At 40.6% G+C, this 20,817-nt stretch overlaps 1 protein-coding gene across 1 annotated transcript in view; it reads left to right on the top strand.

The window, feature by feature from the left end:
- The window catches only part of RMI1 (RecQ mediated genome instability 1), a 31,726-nt gene extending 17,368 nt beyond the window's left edge, over window positions 1–14,358 (top strand). The window contains exons 2-3 of the mRNA XM_004449453.4: window positions 9,928–10,010; window positions 11,559–14,358. Coding sequence (XP_004449510.2) covers window positions 11,595–13,484 — 1,890 coding nt within the window. The 5' untranslated portion in view covers window positions 9,928–10,010; window positions 11,559–11,594 and the 3' untranslated portion in view covers window positions 13,485–14,358. The remainder of the gene's footprint in view (window positions 1–9,927; window positions 10,011–11,558) is intronic.
- Window positions 14,359–20,817: the final 6,459 nt, after the last annotated feature.

Below are 20,817 nucleotides of genomic sequence, written 5' to 3'. Positions count from 1 at the left end.
GTGAGATTGCTGAATCATATGGTAATTCTATATGTAATTTTCTGAGGAACTGCCAAACTGTCTTCTAAGGTGGGTACACCATTTTACATTCCCACCAGGAATGAATGATGTTCCTATTTTTTATTTTTTTAATAATAGTAGTCATTCTCGTAGGTGTGAAATGCTTTCTCTTTGTGGTTTTGATTTGCAGTTCCCTAACGGCTAATGGTGTTGAACATCTTTGCATGTGCATTTTGGCCATTTGTATATCTTCTCTGGATAAATGTCTGTTCAAGCCTTTGCTCTCCCCCCCCCCCCCCCACCCCGCCTGAGGTACTGGGACTGGGGATTGAACCCAGGACCTTGTATGTGGGAAGCCAGTACTCAGCCACTGAGCCACATTTTGCTCATTTTGCTCTTTTTAATTGGGTTGTCTTTTTACTGTTGAGTTGAAGGATTTCTTTATACATCTGTATATAAAATGCTTATCAGATATGGGGTTTCCAAATATTTCCTCCCATTGGTTAAGTTATCTTTTTACTTTCATGTTGAAATACTTTGATGCCCAAAAGTTTTTAGTCCCACTCATCTGTTTTCCTTTTTGTTGCTTGGCTTTGGGTGTAAAGTTTAAGAAACCATTGCCTAACACGAAGTCCTGCAGACACTTCCCTCTTTTTTCTTATAGGAGTTTCATAGTTTTAGTCTTATATATAGGTCTTTGATCCATTTTGTAATTGATTTTTTTCTTAAGATGTGAGGTACAAGTCCACCTTCATTCTTTTGCAAATGGAGATCCTGTTTTCCCAGCCACATTTATTGAAGAGACTATTCTTTCCTAATTAGTAGTCTTTGCCCCCAATTTTATTGGTCTGTATTCCTGTCCTTGTGCCAGTACTATCCTGTTTTTATTATTGTGGCTTTTAACATGGGGAATTTTGAATCCTCAAACTTCTTTCTTTTCTTCAAGATGGCTTTAGCTATTCAAATTCACATATATATGGACTTACCTTTCCATATAAAATTTGTTTTTCTCTCCCCTTCTCCCCCAACCCCCCCCCCCCCCCCGTTGTCTACTCTCTGTGTCTTATTTGCTGTGTGTTTTTCTTTGCTTCTGTTATTGTCAGCGGCATGGGAATCTGTGTTTCCTTTTGTTGTGTCATCTTGTATATCAGCTCTCCGTGTGTGCAGCACCACCATTCCTGGGCAGGCTGAACTTTCTTTTGCACTGGGCGGCTCTCCTTACGGGGTGCACTCCTTGTGCGTGGGGCTCCCCTACACGAGGATGCCCCTGCGTGGCAGGGCACTCCATGTGTGAGTCAGCACTGCGTGTGTGTGGACCAGCTCCACGGGGGTCAAGGAGGCCCGGGGTTTGAACCGCAGACCTCCCATGTGGTAGACAGACGTCCTATCCACTGGGCCAAGTCAGCTTCCCTCCATATAAATTTGATGATTAGCTTTTCCGTTTCTGCAGTGTGTTGGGATTTTGATTGGGATTGCATTGAATTTGTAAATCACTTTTGGGCGGAACTGATATCTTAACAATATTTAGTCTTCCAATCCATGAACATGGAATGCCCTTCCTTTTATTTAGGCCTTTGATTTCTTTTAGCCAATGTTTTGTAGTTTTCTGTGTGCAAGTCCTTTACATCCTTGGTTAGATTTATTCCTAGATATTTAATTGTTTTATTTGGTATTTTAAATGGAATTTTTAAATTTCTTCTTCTGATTGTTTATTACTAATGTATAGAAATAATACTGATTTTTGGGTGATGTTGAATCCCATCATTTTGCTGAATTAATTTATTAGCTCTTGGAGCTTTCTTGTAGAGTTTTTAGGATTTTACATATATATAGGATCATGTCATCTGCAAATAGGGAAAGTTTGGTTTCTACCTTCCAATGTCCAATTTCTTGGCTAATTGCTCTGACTAGAACTTCCAGTATAATGTTGAATAACAGTGGTGACAAATTCTTGTCCTATTCCTGAACTTAGAAGGAAAGCTTTCAGTCTTTCACCGTTAAGTAGGTTAATTTTCATATATGCCCTTTATCATTTGAGATTATTTTTGTGAATCCCAAAAAGAGAAAGATTATGTTGTAAACTCATCTGTCCTCTGGGTGTGATACTGTTTGATTGTATTACATTCAGCGAGGGACCTCTAAGTTTATTGATAAAATCAATTTAGGGCTTCTGATTGGGCTATGTCAGTAAGACGTAACTGAGGTTGAGTCCCTGATCCCTTGGTGGGCTGATATAAACTGACACTCAAGAAGACATGCTAGGGAAGCAGTGTAGCTCAACTGATAGAGTGTCTGCTTATCATATAGGAGGTTCAGGGTTTGATACCGAGGGCCTTCTGGCCCATGTGGTAAGCTGGCCCATGTGCAGTGCTGCCACATGCGAGGAGTGCCGTGCCACACAGGGGTGCCCCCTGTGTAGGGGTGCCCCATGCACAAGGAGTTCGCCTGCAAGGAGAGCCGCTCCATGCAAAAAAAGTGCGGCCCACCCAGGAATGGCACCGCACACGCGGAGAGCTGATGCAGCAAGATGATGCAACAAAAAGAGACACAAATTCCTGGTGTTGCTGACAAGAATGCAGGCGGACACAGAAGAAAACATAGCAAATGGACACAGAGAGCAGACAATGGGGGAGAGATGGGGAGAGAAATAAAATAAATCTTTAAAAAAAAGAGAGAAGACATGCTAGCGGAGAGGGCTTTGTCATTCTGATCCTGCCCTGTGACAGGAGAAGGGTCAAACAGCTAAAGCCCTGGGGAGAGATGAGCCATTTGCCTGATGGCTTATATCTCACCTTGGGAAGAGAGTCAGGCCTGATATAGGAAGTCCTGAGAGACAAGCCCTATGCCAGTCTACAGTTGAGATTGGGAAGAAGCTGGGCCCACAGAGTCTCAAGAGGAAGAGGAAGCCCAGAGGGGGAGGTTGAAACCCAGCAGAGAGAACCCACCGTTTTGCTTCAACATGTGGCAAATGACTTTGGTGAGAAAGCAATTTTGAGGTGGACTCTTCAGGGCCTTGTAACTGTATTTACCCCAAATACCTTTATAAAAGCCAACAGATTCCTAGTACTTTACATCAGTTTCCCTCTTAGTTTTTTAAGAGTTTTTATCAAGAAATCTTGCTGGATTTTGTCAAATGCCTTTTCTGTATCAATTGAGATAATCATGTGGTTTTTTTCCTTCATTCTGTTAATGTTGTATATTACATTAATTTTCTATGCTGACCCACCCTTGTGTATTTGGAATAAATCGCACTTGGTCATGGTTTATAGTTCTTTTAATGTGCTCTTGGATTTAGTTTGCTAGTATTTTGTTGAGGACTTTGGTGTTTTATTCTTAAGAGTTAGTATTCTGTAGTTTTCTTGTGGTATCTTTATCTGGCTTTGGTATGAGGGTAATGTGTTGGGCTTGTAGAATGAATTAAGTGTTCCCTCTTCAATTTTTTTGGAAGAGTTTGAGCAGGATTGGTGTTAACTTTTCTTGGAATATTTGGTAAAATTCACCTGTGAAGCCATGTGCTCCTAGATTTTTCTTTGTTGGGAGATTTTTGATGACTGGATCAAAATCTCTTTACTAATTACTGGTTTGTTAAGAACTTGTAATTCTTGAGTCATTGTGTGTAGTTTGTATGTTTGTAAGAATTTGTCCATTTCAACTAGATTATCTAATTTGTTGGCATATAGTTAGTTGTTCATAGTGTCCTTTTATGGTCCTTTAAAATTTATCCCTATGCTAATTATTATTTCCTTTCTTCTGCTAGCTTTGGGTTTAATTTGCTCTCTTTTTCTAGTTCTTTCAGTTTTGATGTTAGGTCTCCGATTTGAAATCTTTATTCTTTTTTTTTTTGATTAGGTAAGTTGTAGGTTTATAGAAAAATCATGCGTAAAATACAGAGTTCCCATATACCACTCTATTATTAACACATTGCACCTTGCATTAATGTGTTACTTTTGAGTGGGGGATGGGTGCAGTAACTGCTGCATATAGAGCAATTTACTGGTATTTACCGTAATTAGGAGCTTCTTGCTCCTGCTCTTCCTGGATGCTGTACAATGTTCTAGTAGACTCCAGAGTTTTGAAATAGTTGACTGAGATAGTTCTTGCCTGTTTTATAGTTGTTCTAGTGGAGGGACTGATTCCTGGAGCTTCATACTCCACCATCTTTGCACAGTTCCCCCAATGTCCTTTTTTAAAAAGTTTTGGCTTTGAAATGCTATCAAATTTATAGGACTGTTGTAAAAATAATACAAAATACAGAGAGAGAATCCCAACGTACCCTTACCCAAATACCCAGATCCACCTACTTCTAACATTTTTCCACATTTACCATATCATTCTGTCTGTTCATCCATCTTATCTACCTATTTATCTGTTTTCTAAACTTTTGAGTGTAGATTGCATATACATTATGCTTTTTGAATACTTTGTACTTCCACGTACATTTCCTGAGTTTAAGGATATTCATTTATGTAACCATCTTAAGTATATTAAGTTCAAAAATTTAACATTGATATAAAACTTACAGTATGTCTTCCAATTTTAAAAATATGATCCATTAAAGTTCTTTTGGGACCTGTCTCCTTCATTGTTAGGTACAGTCCAGGATCATACATTTAATGGTCAATGTCTCTTTTGTCTCTCTTTTTCTTTTTAAGATTTATTTTTTTTAGTTCTCCCCCAACCCCTGTTCCCCCCATTGTCTGCTCTCCATGTCCTTTTGCTGTGTGTTTTTCTGTGTCTGCTTGTATTCTCATTAGGTACTAGCTCCGGGAACCAACCCTGGGACCTTCCAGAGTGGGAGAGAGGTGATTACTCTCTTGTGCCACCTCAACTCCCTGTTCTGCTGTGTCTTCTTGTTTTCTCTCTTCTGTGTTTCTTGTTGCATCATCTTGCTGCTCCAGCTCTCCACATCGGCTAGCACTTCTACATGGGGCAGCTTTCCTGCGCTGGGTGGCATTCCCATGCAGGGTGGCACTCTGTGTGGGCCAGCTAACCGCGTGGGCCAGCTTGCCCTCATCAGGAGGCCCTAGGCATCAACCCCCGGACCTCCTATAATGACAGACTGGAGCCCAACTGGTTGAGCCACATCCATTTCCCCCTTTTTTTCTTATTGGGGAAGCATATTACAACATGAATTTTCCTATCTCAACCACCCCCAACCATCCATTTCAGGGGAATTAATTACCTTCACAATGTTTTGCTGCCCTTACCAGAACTTTCCCACCTCTCCAAACAGAAACTGTGTATCCATTGTGAATTTTTAAAACATATTTTATTTATTTATTTATTTCTATCCCCCCCCCCCCATTTGTCTACTCTCTGTATCCATTTGCTGTATGTTCTTCTGTGACCGCTTCTATCCTTATCAGCGGCACCAGGAATCTGTGTTTCTTTTTGTTGCATCATCTTGTTGTGTCAACTCTTAGTGTGTGTGGTGCCATTCTTGGGCAGGCTGCACTTGCTTTTGCGCTGGGCGGCTCTCCTTACAGGGCGCACTCCTTGCCTGTGTGGCTCCCCTACGCGGGGGACACCCCTGTGTGGCAGGGCACTCCTTGCGCGCATCAGCACTGCGCAGGGGCCAGCTTCACACGGGTCAAGGAGGCCCGGGGTTTGAACTGCAGACCTCTTATGTGGTAGGCGGATGCCCTATCCATTGGTCTAAGTCCACTTCCCTCCATTATGAATTAACGCCCCTTTCTCCTACCCTGTCTGGTGACCTGTACTCTACTTTCTGTTTCTATGAATTTGCATATTCTAGCTATTTCCTATAAGTGTATCATAAAATATGTTTTATATCAACATGATGTGTTCAGGGTTCATCCACATAGTAGTGTGTATCAAAATTTCATTCATTTTCCAGCTCAAAAATATTCTATTGTATGTAAATACCACATTTTGCTTATCCAGTCATCTACTGATGGATATTTGGTTTGCTTCCACCTTTTGGCTATACTGAATAATGCTGCTATAATCGTTGCTGTGTGCAAGTATCTGCATGAGTTCCTACTTTAAATTCTTTAAAACTGCTGGGTTACATTATATAATTCTGTGGTCAACCTTCTGAGGACCTGCCAAATTGATTTCCACAGTGGCTGCATCATTTTCCAATCCTATCAGCACTGTGCAAGGGTTCTGACTTCCTCACATCATTAGTAACTCTTGTTATTTTCTGTTTTTATATATATATATAAATGTAAAACATATATATATATAAAAAACATAGTGACCATTCTAATGGATATGAAGTAGTATTTTATTGTGATTTGGATTTGCATTCCCTGGTGACCAATGACATTGAACATGTTTTCATGTGCTTATTGACCATTTGTATATCTTCTTTGGAATAATTAAAGTCCCTTGCCCATTTTTTCATTGGGTTGTCTTTTTGCTGTTGCATTTTAGGAGCTCTGTATATTTATATTAAGACTTTATCAGATAGATGCATAGTAATTATTTCCTCCCATTCTTTAGTTAAGTCTTCACTTTCTCGATAATATTCTTTGATGTACAAAAATTTTTAATTTTGATGAAGTCTGTTCCTATCGACCCTTCAGGATTTAGTTTTTCAGGTATGTACAGTTAGGTGTACATACCTTGGTGTAGGTCTCTGTATACTGCATTGGGGACTCCTGGGCATTTTCTTCAGTTTAGAGTAGAATGTGTGGATATGACTCCAGGAAAATGAAGCATTTTCATAAGTGCAAGCAAAAGCACTGTCATTATTTTATATGCACACTTCATATAAAAGGTCAACAAATACTGTTGGTGGTTGTTCACCAAACCTCATTTGGGAATTTGGGCATATTGGAAGTTCTTTTTATCAAGACAGGAAACTTAATTGATTCAGTCTATATTGACTGTGTAAAGCATTTATGCCCAGGAATCTGAGGGTGATTCAGAGATAAATAAGCGTGGCTCCAAGGGATTTATTGATTTAGTGAGGAGTATAGATATGTAACCAATGTAACATTTAACAGGCATGTGCAAATGCTGTAGGAATATAGAAGTAGATGGGAAGTCTCTGCTCAAACTGTATGATTTTAAGCAAGTTGCTTAACTTCTTTTAATCTATTTCTTCATCTATACAATGGGAATAATAATATTATAGTAAATGAAAAAATATGAAGTGTTTAGCACTGTGTGCGTATAATAAACACTAAGTTAATGGTACCATCATCATCATTAATAGGAGATGAAACTGAGTGGTAGAGCATAAAGCTTTTTTACTTATTTATTTATATATATATGTTTTTATTTTTATTGAAGTATATCTTTCATTCACGAACACAAAACAGTAAGTATATAGAGAAAAGATTGTGAACTTGCAAAATAAACGTACATAACTGCGGCGGCTTGCTCGGTCGGTAGAGGTGGGGTCTGGCTGCGGACGAGGGGTCGGTCCCACTTGGGACGAGGGGTCGGTCCGGCAGCAGACGAGGGATCGGTCTCACAAGGGGTTGCGCGGTTTGGCTGACGGGGTCGCCCGGCGAAGCCGGCGACGAAGGGGTTGCCCGGAGAAGCAGGCGACGAACTGGGGACAAGGGAGGCCAGGCCCTTGTCGGGCGCTCTCAGGACTGGAGGGCGCACGGCAGAAGAACTACCGCGGAGACAAGGTAAACGGGCAAGTCCGCTTTATTGAGGGAAAGGCAACAGTTTTATAGGGGCTGGGGAAGGCTGATTGGTCGAAGCCACGCCCTGTTCTGATTGGTTGCCGGCGAAAGGTCAGTGGGCGGTACTGGACGGGGGAGGGGTGGTGGTTAGGGATTGGCTGTCGCTGTTGCTGGGGGAAGGGGCAGGGTTTAGGGATTGGCGGCTGCTGTTGCTGGGGTGGAGGGCAGACTTGAGTTTCCCGCCCACGCCTGGCTGTTGCTGCTGTCGGGGGAGGGAAAAGGGCAGACTGGATTTTTCCGCCCACGCCTGGCTGTTGCTGCTGTCGGGGGAGGGGAAAAGGGCAGACTGGAATTTTCCGCCCTGCGCCTGAGCAGGGAGAAAGAAGAAGAAGGGTGCCGCCCCACAGGCATCGTGTGGCGCCATCTGGGAGGAGGGGCGGCCGCGGAAGCATGGCTGCCGAGAAGGGGAGACCTGAGGGCACTCCGCGCCCATGCCGAGCTCCCTTCAGGGGTGGCGGTGAGTCCGACCAGCCACCCTATTATGGGGGCATCGGAATTAGGCCTACCGCGGCTGCTCCCCCGCCAGGCCAGCAAACCACACTTCAGCCCGAGGGGTGACCGCACATAACATCACACAGGGGTCTCATACATTACCCCTCCACCAACTCTTTGCATTTGGTGTGAAATGTTTGTTGCAAAGTAGAGCATAAAGCATTTTATATGTCATAGTAAGAAATTTTAACTTTGTTTTGTAGGGAGTAGGAAACCTGGCTGGTTTTTAAGCAGGGCAGCAATGTTAATCTAAACTGTGTTTTAGAAAGACAGTTAGTAGTCATGTGACAGTTGGAATGGATTTGAGAGATTAGAAGCTGGGCGACTGAGAGATGTGGGGGGTTGTGCCACTTGGCATTTGGAAATCATTTCAGGTTAGCAAGTAAAAGGGAGAAGATGGGCCCACAGAGAAAAGGTGGCATTGGAGTGGGAAAAGTGGACATGGTGGCTGATGGATATGGGGAGTGGCAGGAAGAGATGAGATGTGGAGGTGACTTTGGGACTTGGAGTTGCCCTGTATGGTGCTTCAGGGGCAATCACCGGACATTGTAAATCCTCCCAGGGCCCACTGGATGGAATGTGGGAGACTATGGGCCATGATGTGGACCATTGACCATGAAGTGCAGAGATGCCCCGAGATGTACTTGCCGGGTGCAATGGATGTGTCATGATGAAGGGAGTGAGTGTTGCTGGGGGGGGAGTGGTGGGGTGGGGGTGTTGGGGCTGAATGGAACCTCATATATATATATATATTTTTTAATGTAACATTTTTACAAAATCAATTAAAATAAATAAATAAATAAACAAATAAATAAATAAATTGGTTTTGGGGGGGGGGGAAGGGAGAAGATGGAGCTCTCTCCAGAGTCTGTAGTCTAGGCTAATGAGAGGACAGAAATATGGAACAAAAGAGTTGAGAGGCAAAGATAAGGGGTCCATGTCACTGAGAAATAGATGAAAAGGTGTTCAGCAGGTAACTATAGGGTCAGTAATAAACTAGGCACATACTGCATTTCCTTCAGCTGATTTTTTTTTTTTGGATATAATGTAAAATAGGTTTTTTTTTTGCTACAGTGGTAGCTTAAGGAGACTCACATTAGTATTGTCTGGGTTCAGCTAGCAAGTAGGTGCTTTATTTTCTTGTTTGAGAACTCACAAAAACCATCAGTTCACTAATTTCATAGCAGTCCAGGACTTTATCCAAAACTGGGACTGATCATTCAGTCTAAAATAACGACAACTACAATCTTTGAGGACTGTTTTTACCAAATACAGTAGTAGACTCTTTAAGAATAGTTTATATTTACTAAGTTCTTACTGTGTGCCAGGTGCTGCTTTATCTCTGTAAATAATTTAATCCTTATAACAAACCTATGAGGGAAATGCTATTATTCTCCTTTTACAGATGAAATAAGTAGCTTACTCTGAAGTTAAATAGCTAGTATCTGGTCACAGAGTTTATAAGTGAAAGATAGTTTGGCAGCAGAGTTGTACTCAGAACTCTGCTACTTTTAATTCTGCCTGTCTTACCTCCTTTAATTTCCACAGTAGGCCTTTAAAGTAAGTATGTAGATAAGGAAATAGGCTTAGAAAGAGTGTGTAACTTTCTCAAGATCACTTGTTTATAATTATCTCACTTCAAACCTCATGTTTTTATTCTATATTGCTTCTACTCTGATCACAAGATCTCCAAGGACCATACTATCAAGCTCTTGTACTCATAAACTGTAAACCAGCTTCTTACAACCCTCACTGCTTCTTGTTTTAGCTCCCAGAGCCATTTCTGAACAGTAGAGGTTACAAGTACTCTACCAAACAGCCCGCTCCAAATCCCGTCTTCAAACCCAAGTGGTAAGTTTTCTTGTGAACATTTAAAATTTTTATAAATTTTAGCTCTTCAACATTTCATCAGTGTAAACACAGAGCTAATTAGTCTTCAGTGTTTTGCTAAGTAAGTGTATTTATCAGGCAGGACTGTTGAAGATATTTAGCCAAACAAATAAAAGGCTTTATATCATCTCAAAGCCTACTGTTATTTGTTACACTTTTATCCTTAGATCATATATTTAAGTGCTAAATGGCCAAACACAGGCAGTAGAAGTTTTAATAGAGAATTAATTGTAGATGTGAAAGGAACCTTAGTGAACATTGCTTCTCAACCAAAATTTTTTTTTTTTTTTAAGATTTATTTTTATTTATTTAATTCCCCTCCCCTCCCCCGGTTGTCTGTTTTCTGTGTCTTTTTGCTGCGTCTTGTTTCTTTGTCCGCTTCTGTTGTCGTCAGCAGCACGGGAAGTGTGGGCGGCGCCATTCCTCAGCAGGCTGCTCCCTCCTTCGCGCTGGGCAGCTCTCCTTACGGGTGCACTCCTTGCGCGTGGGGCTCCCCTACGCGGGGGACACCCCTGCGTGGCACGGCACTCCTTGCGCGCATCAGCACTGCGCATGGGCCAGCTCCACACGGGTCAAGGAGGCCCGGGGCTTGAACCACGGGCCTCCCATGTGGTAGACGGACGCCCTAACCACTGGGCCAAAGTCCGTTTCCCGTCAACCAAAATTTTTTTAAAAAGATTTATTTTCCCCCTTTCCCTTCTCCTGGCCTGCTGTTTTTGCTGTCTGTGTTGTTTTCTATTCTCATTTTTTCTCCTCTAGGATTCACCTGGGTTCAGTCCTGGAGACCCCTGATGTGGAGTGAGGTTCCCTATCAATTGTGCCACCTCAGTTCCTGGTTTCTGCTACACTTTATGTTAGCTCTCCCCTTGTCTCTCTCTTGATGTGTCATCCTCTTGCTGTGTGACTCAATTGTGCTGGCACTGGCTCACCACTTGGGTACCTGTTTGCGTGCGGGCACACTTTCTCTTCTTTCATCTTTTCGTTTTTCACCAGTTGGCCCCAGGGGTCGAACCTGGGTCCTCCCATATGGTATCACTTAGGCCACATCTACTTCCCATCAACCAAATTTTAAAAGATTAGAATTTGATTGTTATATTAATATAGTAAATATTATTTACCCAGTATCTTCCATAGATTTCACATTATGCTTTACAAGTATCATTCATGTAATCTTCACAACCACCCCATAAGATAGGAGATGGTATTAACATTTTACAGATAAGAAAAATGGATTAGAGAAGTAAAGAAATTTATACTCATTTACATAATTTGTAATTTGGCACATCTCCCTTTCCAACCTAGATATATCTGTCTCAAAACCATTTGCTTTTCTCCTTATATAATTATACCATTTGATTAATTGTGGCGTTTGATTCTTGGCCATTTAGAAAGTAAAAAATGTTTAGATGCTAAGGGAAAGTATCTGAATTTTGTAGTTTTGCTTGCTTGTACATTGTAGAGTATTATAGAAACTCTAAATGTACTTAATTATCTTTTTTTTTTTTTCAGATAATCGATGCATAATATTCCTTTTACTTAAAAGAAATGAGTGTAGCTGGTATTGCATTAAGAGCTGAAACCTGGCTTTCAGCTACGTGGCATGTTAAAGTACCTCTAATGTGGCTAGAAGCTTGTATTAACTGGATCCAAGAAGAAAATAATAATGGTAATTTGACTCAGGCACAAATGAATAAACAAGTGTTTGAGCAATGGCTCCTTACTGATCTGAGAGATTTAGAGCATCCTCTATTGCCTGAAGGCATTTTAGAAGTTCCAAAGGGAGAACTGAATGGGTTTTATGCTCTGCAGATTAATTCATTGGTTGATGTAAGTCAACCTGCATATTCCCAGATACAAAAGTTGAGAGGAAAAAATACAACAAATGACCTAGTTACAGCTGAAACACAAGTAACCCAAAAACCTTGGGAAGCAAAGCCTTCAAGAATGTTGATGCTACAGATAACTGATGGGATTGTACAAATGCAGGGAATGGAGTACCACGCCATTCCAGCTCTTCATAGTAACCTTCCTCCAGGTACAAAAATATTGATTTATGGAAACATTTCTTTCCGTCTTGGTGTTCTCTTGTTAAAACCAGAAAATGTGAAGGTGTTAGGAGGTGAAGTAGATGCTCTTTTAGAAGAATATGCCCAAGAAAAAGTACTTGCAAGATTAATTGGGGAACAACCTGATCCTTTAGTTTCAGTCATACCAAATCACTCTAACCAGAGCATCCCCAGAAATACAGATGTTCTAGATTCTGCATTCGGACCTTCTGATGAAGAACTCTTGGCAAGTCTTGATGAAAATGATGAGCTTGCAGCAAGTAATGACACCTCCTTGGAAAGATGTTTCAGCCCAGGAAGCTCCTCAAATAGTATTAGCACAAAACAGTCAAGTTTTGAACCAGGATTTGCTGTTTCTCCAGGACCAAAGGACGGACCACCTTTGGTCTTGGAGACCAAAATGCACCAATCTCTGCATTTCCCTGATGGAGAATTAGATGACATTTCATTGGAGGAGGTCTTGCTTTTAGAAGAAACTGTCCAGAAAGAACAAGCAGAGATTAAAGAATTACAGCTGTTAACTTTGAATAGAAACACAGATGAAAGTATAAAGAAAATTTCACATAAACCTAATACTCTTTCTTTGATTTGCAAAAATGAGAATAATTGGAATGAAAAAAACTTACCCGAACAAATGACTAATGAAGAGAAATCTTTCGGTAGTCCATCTGCTGGAGACCAAAACAGTAGTGCTTTTTCAGGTCATTGTAATGTACCCCTACCCCCTGATTTTACAAGTAGAAATAACTCAAAGATAGATGATAAAGTAAAACAAACTATCAACAGTTCAGATGGACATTCTTTAACTAATAAACTTTTAAATAGAGAACTGGCTAATCATGTTCCAAAGAAGAATTTACAGATTTCTGATGAAAATGAACACCATTTACAGACTAGTTCTTTGAGATCTTCAGAGAATAGCACTAATCTTTCTGTCCCCATGGATGTATATTCTCTACCTTTCATCTATTTGTCTGTTCTAATGGCCAGCAAACCAAAGGAAGTTATAGCAGTGAAAGTTAAAGCATTTATTGTCACCTTAACTGGAAATCTCTCAAGTTCTGGTGGCATTTGGAGTATAACTGCAAAGATTTCCGATGGTACTGCATATCTAGATGTAGACTTTGTAGATGAAATACTTACTAGCCTAATAGGGTTTTCAGTACCAGAAATGAAACAGTTAAAAAAGGATCCTCTTCAGTACCAAAAGTTCTTGCAAGGTTTGGAGAAATGTCAGAGAGATCTAATAGATTTGTGCTGTTTAATGACTATTTCATTTAATCCCTCCTTGTCTAAAGCAGTGGTACTGGCATTACAAGATGTTAATGCAGAGCATCTTGAGAACCTAAAGAAGAGATTAAATAAATAATTTACTAAAGTTATATAAGAGAACAATCCAAAGCAACAAGGAAACATTTAGAATTGAATTTGTCCTTTTATTTTTGAAATTTTCTTTTTGTAGAAAGAATAAAGTTTCGTAACTTAATTCATTTAATTTAAAAATGTTTAATCATTGTGTGTATAGGATTTTAAAAATAAATTATTCTTTAAGATAGTAACTGTTAGATGAAAGAATTGGTGACCTAATATTGTTGAGAAGTTTGTTTTCCATTTGTCATTTCACGTGAGATGATTGCTGAAATGATATATTGGTGTTCACTAATGAATGATAGTGTTGGAAGTTAATAATTATAAATAGGTAGTTTTAAGTCTAATATGTTGAGTACCCCCCCAAAATTTTGTTTATATTTGTTATACTTAGAAAAAAGAAAAAATTAAAAACCCAGTGGATTAGGTACAGATCTGAATGTCAGACTTTCAGATGCAAATTGCTTTACTGTGTTTTTATTTGCTGATTGTAAATGTTTATCTGGTATATTTAAGTCAAGTATTATGTTATCTAGATACTCTTTGAGAGATTATATTGAATGATTAAAAAAACCTTATTTTCAGTGATAGTTCATTTCAAATGACATATTGAAAACTTTGTTAAGATCCAGTGATTAAAATAAGGCATTAATCCATGTCTTTAGTAGTTATCACCTTCCTGAATTATCTCTATATAAGCATTCCTTTAATTTTGTTAGAAGTGCTGAATTTTAAATGGGAGACTACCACTTTTCAACCTTGCTGTTACAAAAATTATACTTGAAAGACAAACATTTCTATTAATCTTTTAAAAAAATTTTAATCAAAGTGCCTTGAATTTTAAAACATTAAACCAATGCTATAATAAAAAGAAATCATTGTGTTTTATTTTAAAGAAAATAATACAATAGAAAAATACCAGGAAGTAAGGTAAATATTTTATTGAGGTTTGAAAAATTTCTGACAACTTCTAACAGCTTCTGGCAGCTCTCTGCAGTAACTCGATTCACCTCTGACTGACTACTTGGCATTAGGGCAGATCCCACAGGTTACTGCAGTCGTTTATAAGATTGTGCTTCACATACCAGTTGCAAGTTCTGGGGCTCAGACTACAATTAGGGGGACTTTCCCACCACTCAGGTTAAATGATTTACTCGGAACCACTTACAGAACTCATTGAAAGCACTATATTTAAGACTCTAGCTTCATCCTAGTAAAAGGTTACAAATAAGCCAAAGAAAAACATAGGGCAAGATATGGGAGGATGTCAAACAGCAAGAATTAGTTTTCTCTCTAAAGTCAGGAGTCACTCTCCCAGTACAGTGATGTCATTGTCTATTTTAGAAGGTCACCAGAGTTTCAAGCGTCCAGAGTTTATATGGGGGCTCGTTATGTAAGCATGATTAGTGGAATCACTGCCCATGTGGTTAAACTCAATCTGCAGGTTCCCCCCAGGTTGAGGTTGGGCTGACCTGATAGCTTAAACCCCAACCCCCTAAGCACCTGGTTGGTCTTCTGGTTTGGCCAGCTCCTACCCTAAGGCTTCAGGTGTGTCTGACCCTATCATTAACATATAAACTATTAGGTGTGGTCCTGGACCTACTATGAATAAGACAAGACACTGTTAACATGAGAAATTACAAAGACAGGGGTTACCTCTTCAAGAACTGGGGACGAAGACCAGCCAAGTTTTTCATTATATTATGTACATACACACATAAAAATGTGATATGAAAGCAGTAGAAAAATATTTTAAACTTTTTTGCCATTGAAGGATCAGAGTTGAAAACACAAGACAGATATTGCTGATAAATAGTAATCTAGACTATATACTTGTATAGCTCTTTTAGTAGAAGAGATCTAAATGACATGGTATTTTCTTTCATTTTTCTAAATCGGGTTTTTGGTTTAAAAAAAAAATTTTTTTTTAATCCCCCCTCCCAAGTTGTCTGCTCTCTGTGTCCATTCACTGTGTGTTCTTCTGTAACTGCTTCTATCCTTAGCAGCAGCACCGGGAATCTGTGTTTCTTTTTGTTGTGTCGTCTTGCTGTGTCAGCTCTCTGTGTGTGCAGCACCATTCCTGGGTAGGCTGTACTTTTTTCATGCGGGGCGGCTCTCCTTACGGGGCGCACTCCTTGCGTGTGTGTGTGGGGGGACACCCCTGTGTGGCAGGGCACTCCTTGCGCGCATCAGCACTGCGCCTGGGCCAGCTCTACACGGGTCAAGGAGGCCTGGGGTTTGAACCGTGGACCTCCTATGTGGTAGGTGGATGCCCTATCCATTGGGCCAAGTCTGCTTTCCTAAATCGGATTCTTAACCTTTTTTGTACCACAGACCCCTTTGCCAGTCAGGTGAAAATCACAGACGCCTTACTAAGTCCACATTGTACTGTGTATTACTTAATAAATATATTACACCTGCACCAACATGTCCCCACAGGAATTTTTTTTTTTTTAATTTAGCTCATGGACCCCTTGTTAAGAACCTCTATATGTTCTTCTGTACTCTGAAAGGTGTTTGAAAGCTGTGATTAGGCCTTAATTCCTTTTCATATTCAATTGCTAAAGGCTGGCCATCACACTTTATCATCTGAATTCATCCTCTGTTGGTTCTCAGTGCTTTGATTATAGCTCTAGTCATATTTGGTCTGGATTATTCCAGAGGTTTCTTGATTGGTCTTTACCTTATTTTCCCCTCAAACCATTCTCTACAATGCTGGCAGAATGGGCATTCTAAAATCTCTTCTGAAACATTTATCATCAATCCCCCCATCCCTACCCCTGATCCCCTTACTTACAGGGTGAAGTCAAAACTTCTCATCTAGTGTGTAAGACCTGTTGTGATCTCCCTGCCTTCCTTTTTAGCCTCATCTTGCCCTATTATTCCATCCCTTCATTTTAGCTCTACCAAAGTATTTGTTGTTCCCTAAACATGGGGAAATGTATCTTGTGCTTTTTTACTCATGCTCATAAATGCACACATTCTAATTCTCCCCTACCTACCAAATTCATTCATGTTTCCAAGCTCAGCTTAATCTTTAGGTGCCTATAGACAGGTTTCATGAATTCCCCTGCACGTTCTACAGTAATGTGTCATGAATGTTTTAGTGTACTATTCGCTTCTCTAACGTTTCCTAAAGAGTTTTTAAAATTATTACACTTATATTTTGGACAAGATGATTCTTTGTCCTGCACAGTGCATTGTAGGCTGCTTAGCAGTATCCCTGGCTTCTACCTTTGCTAGCAAAAGGTTCTGGGTTCTGGGCATCTAGGTTTGTGGCTTATGTCGAATAGAAGAATTTACAGACATGCCATAGGTAAGGGAGTAAAGAGTTTATTAAGAAACAAGAAAAGCGTACACAGTCCTAGACTCAGACTGTGGGCATGCTGCAGTGTGAGTTGCACGTGTGGGGCCCTAGGTCAGTCCTTTTTAAAGCCTTTCCTCCCACTTCATAATGTTGGGGAGGGGCCCCAGCTGTCTGCTGTTCTCATTGGTTGCCCCGCCTGTTGGCTCTCAGGGAGCCAATGGTGAAGCTTTTTGTTTGAAGGTATCCAGGGCTTCCTGTTGACCCTGGAAAGAGTTCCAAATGGGATAGTGTGACCAGCGTCTCATAGGATCTTTTCCCTCCAGGTTTCCCTGTGTGTCTCAAAGTAATGAGGTCTGCTGGCCACAGTTTCTACCAGGTCTTCAGCAGTGACCCAAACCTTCCCTTCCCTTATACTAACCTGCCTCACCTTGTTAATTAAAATAAAAGGGGAAGCAGACTTGGCCCAGTGGTTAGGGCGTCCGTCTACCACATGGGAGGTCTGCGGTTCAAGCCCCAGGCCTCCTTGACCCGTGTGGAGCTGGCCCGTGCGCAGTGCTGATGTGCGCAAGGAGTGCCCTGCCACGCAGGGGTGCCCCTGCATAGGGGAACCCCACGTGCAAGGACTGCACCCCCTAAGGAGAGCCGCCCAGCATGAAAGAAAGTGCAGCCTGCCCAGGAATGGCGCCGCACACATGGAGAGCTGACACAACAAGATGACACAACAAAAAGAAACACAGATTCCCTTGCCGCTCACAACAACAGAAGTGGACAAAGAACATGCAGCAAATGGACACAGAGAACAGACAATTGGGGGGGGAAAAGGAGAGAAATAAATAAAAATAAATCTTTAAAAATAAATAAATAAAAATAAAAGGGCTGCCTGTATTGGGCATTACTATAAGGACTCCTTTCTGAAAAAGTACTTTCCAGAAGACAAAAATCAATTGACCTACGGGGACTTTCTGAGAAACAGCAATGGAGTGCATGCTATAGAACTGCAGATAAGTAACACCTGGTGAAAAACTAATTTAGCTCTTGGAGAGTTTATCAGATTGGACACACTATATTAACCAATGTATATCTGCTCCCTGCTCCGTGAGACCAGTGTGTTAGTCTCCTAGGCTGCCAAAATGCAGTGTACCAATTAATGAGCTGACTTTTGCAATGGGGATTTATAACCTTACAAACGTACAGTTTTGAAACAGAAAAATGTCCAAATCAAGGCATCAGGAATTTTTTTCTCCAAAGACTGTCTGCCAGTGATCCTGCACTCTGTCACATGGCAAGGTACCTGACAGCATCTGCTGGTCTTTTCCTTCTCTTCCAGATTTTGTTGCTTTAGCTTCTGACTTCCATGACTTTCTCAACTTCTGTAGGTTTCTCCCTCCATATTCATCCCATTTATGAAGGATTCCAGTAAGAGGATTAAGATCTGCTTTGTACCATGATTTAATTGAAGTCACCTAATCAAAAGGCCCATAACTGAAGTAACCTAATCAAAAGGTTTCTCACTCATAATAGGTTCACACCCACAGGAAGAGACCAACTTTAAGAACATGTTTTTCTGGGGTACATATAGTCTCAAACTATCACAACCCCCTGTATGAAATGGAAACTTAACAGCTGATCAGAACATTTACTGGCTTTTGTGTTCGCCCTGTATTAGCTTCCTCTTTCCACTCCCTTGGCAGAGCTCTTTTCTACTTTGTGGATGGGATGCTGCCCGATTTCATGAATCATTCAATAAAGGTGTGGAATCCTAACTTGTATTAAATTTTTTTCTTTTAATCACCCATTAGATGCCTGTAGCATTCTCCCAGTTGTGATGCTGAAAATCTATTCCAGTGATTTAATACCAGACGTTGTTTTTTCAGTGCTACTCCCAGAATTTGTCTCTAATAAATTTATTTCTTTCTGTCAACACTGGAATCACTTTAGCCCAGTGCCACCATTATCTCTCTTTTTTAAAGATTTATTTATTTCTCCCTACCCCTTCATTGTTTGCACTCACTGTGTCTTCTGCTTTGTTTCCCTAAGAGGCACTGGGAACCAAATGTGGGATCTCCAATGAAGGAGGGAGGTGCCTAATTGCTTAAGCCTCCTCCGTTCCCTGCTTTGTTGTGTCTTTCATTATGTTTTTCCTCTCGTGTCTCTTGCGGCATCATCTTGTTGCGTCAGCTCGCTTGCCTGCCCGTCATGCCAGCTTGCTGTCCTGCTTGTCCTCTTTTAGGAGGCACTGAGAACCTCTGCTTCCTGCTTTGTTGGTCTCTTTGTTTTTCTTCTTGTGTCTCTTGTTGCGTCGTCTTGTGTCAGTTTGCTGTGCCTGCCCGTCACACCAGCTTGCTGTCTTCTTTAGGAGGCACCAGGAACTGAACCACATACCTCCCATGTGGTAGGCAGAAGCCCAATTGCTTGAGCCACATCCATTTCCCACCACCATTCTTTTTATTTTTTTATTATTTTCCCCCTCCCCACCCACCCCAACCCTGCTGTTTTTGCTGTCTTTGTCCATTTGCTGTGTGATCTGTAGTTCTCTTTTTATCTTTTCATCTTTCTCCTCTAGTATTCAGAAGGATTCGATTCTGGGGACCTCTGATGTGGAGAGAGTTTCCCTGTCAATTGTGCCACCTCAGTTACAGGTCTCTGCTGTGCTTCACTTTGACTCACCCAAAGTGAAGGGTCTCTCTTTTTTTGCATCATCATCTTGCTGCGTGACTCACTTGCGCAGGCACTGGCTCATTGTGCAGGCACTTACATGGGCACTTGGCTCACCATGAGGGCACTCAGCTCATGGTGTGGGCACTCACCGTGCAGGCACGCTTTCTCTTTTTTTCACCAAGAGGTCCCAGGAATCGAATGTGGGTCCTCCCATATGGTAGGCAGAGGCCTTACCACTTGAGCCACATCCGCTTCCCTCACCACCATTATTTCTTGATCAAGGATGCTCAAGTAATGGAGTTCTAATTTTCTATTCTCTTTGTTGCCCCTTGCCCATCTGTTTAGTCTTCATTCAGCCAGAGTGATGGTAACCAAATAACATGGAAGTAGTAGTAGAAGTAGGCATAGTATTTTTAAATATTCTGTGTTGGATATGCTTCATCATGGTCATCATTATTGTTGGTATAGACCTGTTTTTATGTAATAGGTTATAATATTCTTTACCTTTGGTGCTGAGTAGTACATTTCAATTAGCAAGTAAGTATGAACTACAATGTTAATTCATTTTCAAGATTGACTGAAACGAAGAGAAGAAATGGAAGTAGAATACATAACAGAATGAACTGTATCTAAAAGAGATAAAACTAGTCAGGATAACCTGGGATTCTATTTTGCAGTTTTTATTGTTATTTTCAGTTCTTCCTAGGGCTTATTTTATTACATATTTGTTGTAGATTTGAATCTTATTTTACAAACTTAGAGGTACAAGAAATCTTACATTTCTCCATTATTTTCTGTGAAAAGATTTTTTAAAGGGTAAAACCATGACTCTCATACAGACAGGAAATTGAATATGTGCTAAAGATTTTATTTCACTCAGTCACTGAAGCAACCGGGCAGATGTTATAACTGGTTCAAAGCACAAGTTTTATGACATAAAGGAATGTCAAAATTAGTGTACAAATAGAGGCAAAGCTAGTTTTTACACAGGGAAGAAAGCAAATCAATTGAACCTCTAATAGAAAGGACAGAATTTGCATGTCTATAGACGAACTGACAGTTGTAAAAAAAAATAGCTCCCATAGGATCAGAATCAGATAACCAGTAGGAATGTTCTCTAGACAATATGTAGTTTTCTAGTAAAGTACATATTTTTCCCTACATCTTTTATTTGACTTCAATCCTCCATCCTACTAGGCTAATAGGAAACTCAGCTATGGATAATAGTTGGGCTTGCATCCTCAAAATGCTGGTTTCTGGTCCATGTTGTTTACTGCTGATATATTTATGGTACAAATTCGAATGGATTCTTCTGTGCCATGCTGAGCATATCCAAGTTTGCCAAAGATGGAAGCTCCAGCATTGGCCT

The sequence above is a fragment of the Dasypus novemcinctus genome, chromosome 8 (genome assembly GCF_030445035.2).
Source record: "Dasypus novemcinctus isolate mDasNov1 chromosome 8, mDasNov1.1.hap2, whole genome shotgun sequence".
Taxonomy (NCBI): Eukaryota; Metazoa; Chordata; class Mammalia; order Cingulata; family Dasypodidae; genus Dasypus; species Dasypus novemcinctus.
This window is presented reverse-complemented; position numbering and strand designations above follow the sequence as displayed.